The sequence below is a fragment of the Magallana gigas genome, chromosome 3 (genome assembly GCF_963853765.1).
Source record: "Magallana gigas chromosome 3, xbMagGiga1.1, whole genome shotgun sequence".
Classification (NCBI taxonomy): Eukaryota; Metazoa; Mollusca; class Bivalvia; order Ostreida; family Ostreidae; genus Magallana; species Magallana gigas.
Window position 1 is genome coordinate 48,869,082 of NC_088855.1, and position 6,823 is coordinate 48,875,904.

General features: G+C 35.5%; 1 protein-coding gene across 1 annotated transcript; it reads right to left on the bottom strand.

Annotated features, from left to right (window-relative positions):
* Positions 1–834: 834 nt before the first annotated feature.
* LOC105327107 (cartilage matrix protein) lies at positions 835–5,835 on the bottom strand. The gene is made up of 7 exons (XM_011427415.4): positions 5,683–5,835; positions 3,772–3,796; positions 3,125–3,621; positions 2,462–2,576; positions 1,711–1,746; positions 1,166–1,600; positions 835–1,048 (listed from the first exon to the last, which is right to left on the bottom strand). The coding sequence occupies exons 1-7, from the start codon at positions 5,713–5,715 to the stop codon at positions 903–905; spliced, it is 1,287 nt and encodes a 428-aa protein (XP_011425717.3). The 5' UTR covers positions 5,716–5,835; the 3' UTR covers positions 835–902.
* Positions 5,836–6,823: the final 988 nt, after the last annotated feature.

Genomic DNA, 6,823 nt, shown 5'->3' on the forward strand with positions numbered 1-6,823 from the left:
ATCCCCCCTAATTTGGCATATTGCGGTATATATCGGTTGAGACATGAATAATTTTTAACGAAAGAATATTTTTAAATGCCCAGATGTTTCTTTTCATATTATGTCAATAAATTCTTATTAAAAATGCATTTCCGCCTCGAATAAATGAGCGAGTCCTGCTCTTTAAGGGGGGGGGGGGGGGGTATGCATAGTTTTAATACCGGGAAACGATGACACGTAAGGGCCATAATAACATTTTACCCTATCGTGTCATAAAATCACAATTTCTCAACTCATAAACGTTATCTATAATGTTACTTTTGTACAAAGCCACAATACAAAAGAAAATTATAACTTTGCACCTACGGCTGCAAGAAAATAGAAAGATGCACAAAGGCATGCGCACTAGAACGGTACTCAGCGTCGTAATAAAAAACATGATAAGATTTTACATACGAAAAACTGTTCAGGAATGGTAAAACAGATTCAAACAAGTGTCAATTATGTAAAACAGAATGTGAAGATATATTGCACATGTTTGTAAAATGTGTAGAAGTACAAGAATTTAAAAAAAGATTTTATAATATATCATTTAAAATCGTCCACAGGGATTTTATATTGCAAACGACACACAAGTTCCCGGAGAGTTTTTGTAGGAACAATTAATTGTGCGAAGTGTTCTGGAAATTTCCGAATGAATAAAGATGATCTTTTTACATTATGAATCACCGTGTTAAGACTTGCCTATTTCTAACGCTAGAAGCGGCATGTCAAAAAAGAAAACTGTTACAATGATACAATTCATCACTGGTCTTTTATTTTTGAAATTATTACATCAATAATAGAAGAGTAAGAGTGTTTATTTGCCTCTTTATTGTGTAAATATACAAAGAATCATTCTATATAGTATGTACAGTATTTTCTTAGCGTGTTCCACTACTACACACACTCTTAGACAGGCGACTAACAATAGAAGACAGTCCCTCCAAACTGTCCACATCGAACACATGCTGAGACTGCGGATCACTGGACAACGCGTTCAATTCCGACATCTTGGCGTCCTTCACACCTGGAATTGAATTAAATGAAATACCTGTATACAAAATTAATTTTTTTTATTTAAATGATATTAAATCTAATGATGATATTCGAGATATGAAAGAGCTTATAAACTACATGTAATTACCTATAGTAAACACTTCTACACCCAGGCTCTTAAGTTTTTTCGCTTCTTCCACAGCTTTATACGGGTCTGTAGCGACCCCGTCCGTAAGAAGCACTGCAATTTGAGGAACCTGACCAGGGCGACCACCATTTTCTTTGGAAAATCCTTCTCTCATCTTAGCAAATGCCTTGTCCATAAAAGTGTTCCCTTTACCCCACGTGATATTTTTGACGCGTTCCAGTGCGGCATCTTTCGACACTCCCTCTTTAAGGTCAAGGACACGTTCAGCCTCGTCACTGAACACTACAGCTCCTACGCGGGTCTCCTCCACACCCACGTCAAACGTTTTTAACACCTTACCAACAAAATCTAGCTCCAGATTGAAGTTTTTCTGCGTATTGATACTAGTTGATTGGTCAATGGCGAATATTACATCAGCGACCAGTTCCCAACATTCTGAAAATTAGAAACAGTAAGATATGGACTTGGCAGATAAGGACAAAATTAAATGGTTTGTTTAGAGTGTTTTCATATGTAAAGTTGGATATATTTCGATACATACTTACCCTTTTCTTGTGGTTTCGGGGTTGTTGTTCGGCCAGCTACAATAATAGAATTTATGTATAGTCTAAAATATTCTTCCTTCATTTTTATCAATTAGAATTTATGCGCATATTCTAAAATATTCATCAGGATTTGTTGGGGGGGGGGGGGGGGTCTAACATTCTTATGATCTCGAGATTGAAGTCTGTCCGATCACATCAATCAAAGTAATAATTGTTTTTTACGAATAAGCACATTTCTTCTCTTTTTTTGATAACTGAAGGGGTCAAGTCACAAATCGATGACTCATTTATAGGTCAATGTTCAAACTTAGTTCCGTTGGACTTGGTCTATTGTTTCGAAATGAATTTCTTAACGTTACATTACAGAAATCTTCATTCTATTTTTAGCAGTCTCGACACGCTCAAGTGACTTGGCTCGTAGCATAAATAGTTTTTCATGTGTCATTTTAGTCTCTTCCTGCCCTCCCTCTTCCCCTATTCACTGTACTGCCTAATTTACATATCTGTCTATTTGTTATGTGATAGTGTTGTATATACGTTTTGTTTCGTTATATACGTAATGTGATTAAATGCGATCTTGTAGCGAACGCACCTACCAACTTTCATTAGTTGTTTTTCAAAGACGAGAATAGATTTATTTTCGGAGGAGTAAAACGAGGGAGAAAATAACGATTGTTTCCTGCATGAACAAACACATAAAAAATGGAACAACAAGAATTACATGTTATCTTGTTTAACATGTACAATGTACCTGCACATGTCCTGTTTGTGAGAAGATCCTTGAGTTTATCCGTTCGAAATTCTTTGTATTCTGTAACCTTGATCATGTACTCTGACTTGGGTTCACTTGCGATACCATTTAGTTCCTAAAAGCAGTCAAATGTTTACATGATTCTGATAAATCGTTTTTGTCGCCATTTCAAAGCTAATTTTGCTTCAATCAGTACTTTTATTTGACATTTAACGTTAAATCTCGTTAATTAGAAATGAACAGTACCACACTGAAGATTCGTTAAGTTTTTTCCCCCAAAACTGTATGACAAAATACATAATGTTAATACATGGTTATTAATCAAATTCCTTAAAAATTATAGATCAATTTTAATTTCTTTAATAAAACAGCCCATTCCATATAAAATCAAAGCCATTCCCTAAAAATAAAAGACAAAAAAAATGTATTTTTTATAACGTTCTAGCACTAACACGTCTGATTTGATAGTCTCGGGTCCATTTCCATCTATACCTGACGATCAATGGCCGTTACGTCACTTTTTACATAATGATGACCGTCACTTGACCCTTTACCTGATGATGGCCGTCACCTGACAATTTTCTTGATGATGGCCATCATCTCACCTTTTACCTGATTATGGTCGTCACCTGACCTTCTACCTGATGATGGCGGTGACCTCACCTTTTCATTTATACGATCGCCAACACCAACAGCAAACAAGTACACCCCGTTGCTTTTGGCTCTCTTTGCCTCCACCTGGGTCCATTCTTTGGCCTCTTCCGATGTCAGTTCGCCGTCATATAATCCGGGATTTGTTTCTCCGTCCGTCATTACTATTGCAATCTTGACGACACCATCTCGGGCGCCATTTGCTTTAGTAAATATGTTTTCGTTCATGTACTTGAGTGCTTTGTACGTTCTTGTGGCGTCACCCTGTGTGTACCTGATCCTTTTTATGGCAGTCAGAACTCTGTTTTTACTGCTGAATGTTTTGAATTGAAATTCGGGATTTATGATATTACTGTAAGACACTGCAGCGACCTGCGTTTTGGAGGGTGAAATGTCAAACAGGTTCAAAATATTGTACAGAAAATCAATCTGAACTTGAAAGTTTGGTTTCCAAATGCTGCTCGACGAATCAATAATGAAGGCGATGTCGGCCTCTTTGATGCAAATTTCTTAAACAAAGCAAAACAGTTTTATTTTTATAACATTCGCAGATTTGTTTTTCAAAAGTTGGAGAGTCCATCCTAAACACAACCGAGTATATGCCTCGCTTATCATAAAGACATATTATAAGTCATTGGCCTTCTGTTATTTCCACCTACCTTTGGCACATGTCAGTGAGAAAACCTACAAAAATACATAAACTGATGTTATGGCAAAAATTCAACGTTTTATCTTTTACATCTTAGAATGCGACAAAATGAACAAGGGGGTTTGAACTGCAACTGCTTCAATATTAAAACAAACTAAATATCGTCTCCATAGATAAGTTAGTTGAAATAATTCCATCTATAATTCATGGACCCTACAACGCCATCATTATAACCACGTAGCCGCGTGTTATTGCTAAATTTTGAGTAACACTTAGATTTTAATGATATTATATTGTGAGACTTTCATTCATTTTATCATTTTCACTATCATACTCTTTGGTCTTTTATTGGGTATTTCTTGGTTTATCCGTTCAATCATACGATTTAAATATAATTTGATATTAAAACTATATTGGTGCGAATGAATTTAAAAAAACCCTAGTTTTTTTGCATGAAACCACTGCATTACTAGACAATTTCAAGCGCTTCGCCGCAACCAACAACTTCGTGTGTCGATTCTGCTACTAAAGTACATTGTATTGCTTGTTTGCTGTATTAAAGAACGAACTTTAATTTCTTTTCTGTTAGATATTTAACATTATTTTACTATAAAATTACACAAAAGAGAGAAATATCAAATTATGTTCAGTAAACCAAGTGATACATGACACTAGTTTTAAACATCTGATAAAATATTGCATAATTTTACTGAGCTCATTGGTTCCAGCTGCAAAAACAAAACATGTATACCGCGGTAATCACTTCTCGTGCGATTTTATAACATTTCAAATAATGTTTGTCCGTTACTTTATATCACAAACATTTTCGTCACCCTTCCTAGCTATGAAGGTGGAAGGGTAGCTATAAAGTAAGCTAACTGCAACTTCTAGGGCCTCCCCGACAAGCGAAAAACAGCTCTGCCAGAAAGCCCAAAAAGTTGTAATTGTACAATCAGCTTTACCCCAGGATGGATATCCAATATTCTCTTTTGAGAAGTGGACAGGCATAGCCTACATCTATGTAGTTGTGGATGTAGGCTATGCCTGTCCACTTCTTAAAAGAGAATAGATATCCAACTGTCAAGCCTGGTTTATGTTGAAAAATTGCTATAAAAAGGGGGTGGGGGTCAGTATATAGGCGGAAATATCGAGATCACTATAAAAAGAATCATGTTCTGTTATTATATCCACTTCCTCCACTTCCCAGCCATAGCTTTCCCTAACGAAAAACGGGCCTAGAATAAATATTCCCTTGACCTGAGAACAAGTCTCAATGCATTTAATATGTTTCCATTAGCTCAAATAATATACTCTTGGCAATTGCTGCAAACTAGTCAATTGAGTTCTGACAGGAAAAAAAAGGATAGTGATATGAGACCTCAAATACATTCACATAAGATGTATAGGCTGCATGTATCATCAAAAATGAGATCTGCCTTTTTTTTTAAATGAAAAATAATAAGATATACATCCTTTCAGCAAATATATGTATCGCAGACATTAACAATTTACAAAACATTCTATCGTATTGAAATGGGTTTCTATACAAAGGGTGTGCACATTTCATGAAACTTTAAGGTAAACTGCTCATGCCAGTTTTCCTAAAAAGGAAATCGTCTTTAAGTAAATTAATCAATTAAGTAATAAAACACCCAAATCTTTAGCCACCACATCCACACAGGTACGCGCAAACATGTGTACACATGCTCTTCTTCATAAATAGATTATACACAACATATTTAAAGAACACATCCCGCAAAATTAACATCTTCCTAAGGGTTTCTGATCCGCTACGCGAGTAGCGGAGCGGTTCCAAAACCCTTGCTTTTGGAAGACGCCCGCAAAATGGACTGTTCTCTGTCATTAATGTATTCACATTACTTTGATCAAAACTTGTACAAAACTGAAAAAATACACTTACGCAAATCAGAGCAAGCTGAGTAAACATGGTCATTTTGTTCTTTATCTCCCCTCCGAGAAATGTTTGAATGTCTACAGATACGGAGAAAGTTATATATGTAATCCCCCAGTTTATGAGCCTTGTGTACTAATTGATTCCCAAAATTTCCGTCCCTCCCAAATGAAAGTTATTTTGAGCACGTTGATAAAATCTAATATATCTTAAAATCTAACCAGTGTTTAATATTAGAAACGATTGAAACATGCCACTAGATTGCCATGAAAAACTCAAAAACAATGCGCTCCATTTAAATTGGTCAGATTTATGTTTTAATTCTGCATGACTAATATGATTCTTGCAATAAACATGTAATTGCACCTGTTTAAGTGACAATTATTTCAGATATAAAATGAGATAAATGTTTATTGTTTTTTCAAAGTCATTACTTCCATATCATTTTACATTTATGATGAAGCTGACCAGATTTGACATTTCAAATGAAATTTCTCCCCCAATTTTACACATGATCGTACAACAACTAGAATTATTAGGTTATACATTAAGTGCCGTCATTTACCATTAATCTGCACTGGATATACAATTACGTGTCTGCAGTGTTATTTAATCTGATAGACTATTTTTTTTTTTAGTTTTTGTTACACTTGTTGACATTCGGCAGGCGCCTGGTCTGATTCGCTGGTCAAACACCGGTTCTTTCTTTACCTACTGTATATCAACCTCTCACTGGGCAATCACCGTTCAATATCCATACGTGTATTTGAATCAGCCTACATAATTCTAAATGAACACAAGCCTTTTATGGGGCTGTGTGACCATAATGATACAAATGTCTATATATTCCACAACTCCCCCCCCCCCTCGCAAATTAAACTAAATTAAACACAAAATAAGGTCCATCATAAACTCCTCCTATTGTAAATATTCATACATGTATAAGCATATGTGTGGATGTTGGATGAACATCTATGGTTACAGAAGGAACTTTATTCTTTGGTTATGAAGAGTGGAGTGTTTAGATTAATTCAGAGAATATTTTTAGATCAAGTAGACATCACAGTAACCACAAACATTCCCCTAGCACCCTGTAAGTTGAAGGCCCAGACAAATGCATGAGATTCTCACATATTTAAAAAAATACTTT

What these genes read in the sequence shown, in the direction of transcription:
- LOC105327107 (XM_011427415.4), bottom strand. Translation starts at nt 5,715, where the DNA reads ATGACCATGTTTACTCAGCTTGCTCTGATTTGC. An exon ending in GCGATCGTATAAATGAAAAG is followed by an intron (nt 2,577 to 3,124) that starts GTGAGGTCACCG and finishes GACTGCTTTTAG; the next exon opens with GAACTAAATGGTATCGCAAG. An exon ending in TGTAGAAGTGTTTACTATAG is followed by an intron (nt 1,049 to 1,165) that starts GTAATTACATGT and finishes ATTCAATTCCAG; the next exon opens with GTGTGAAGGACGCCAAGATG.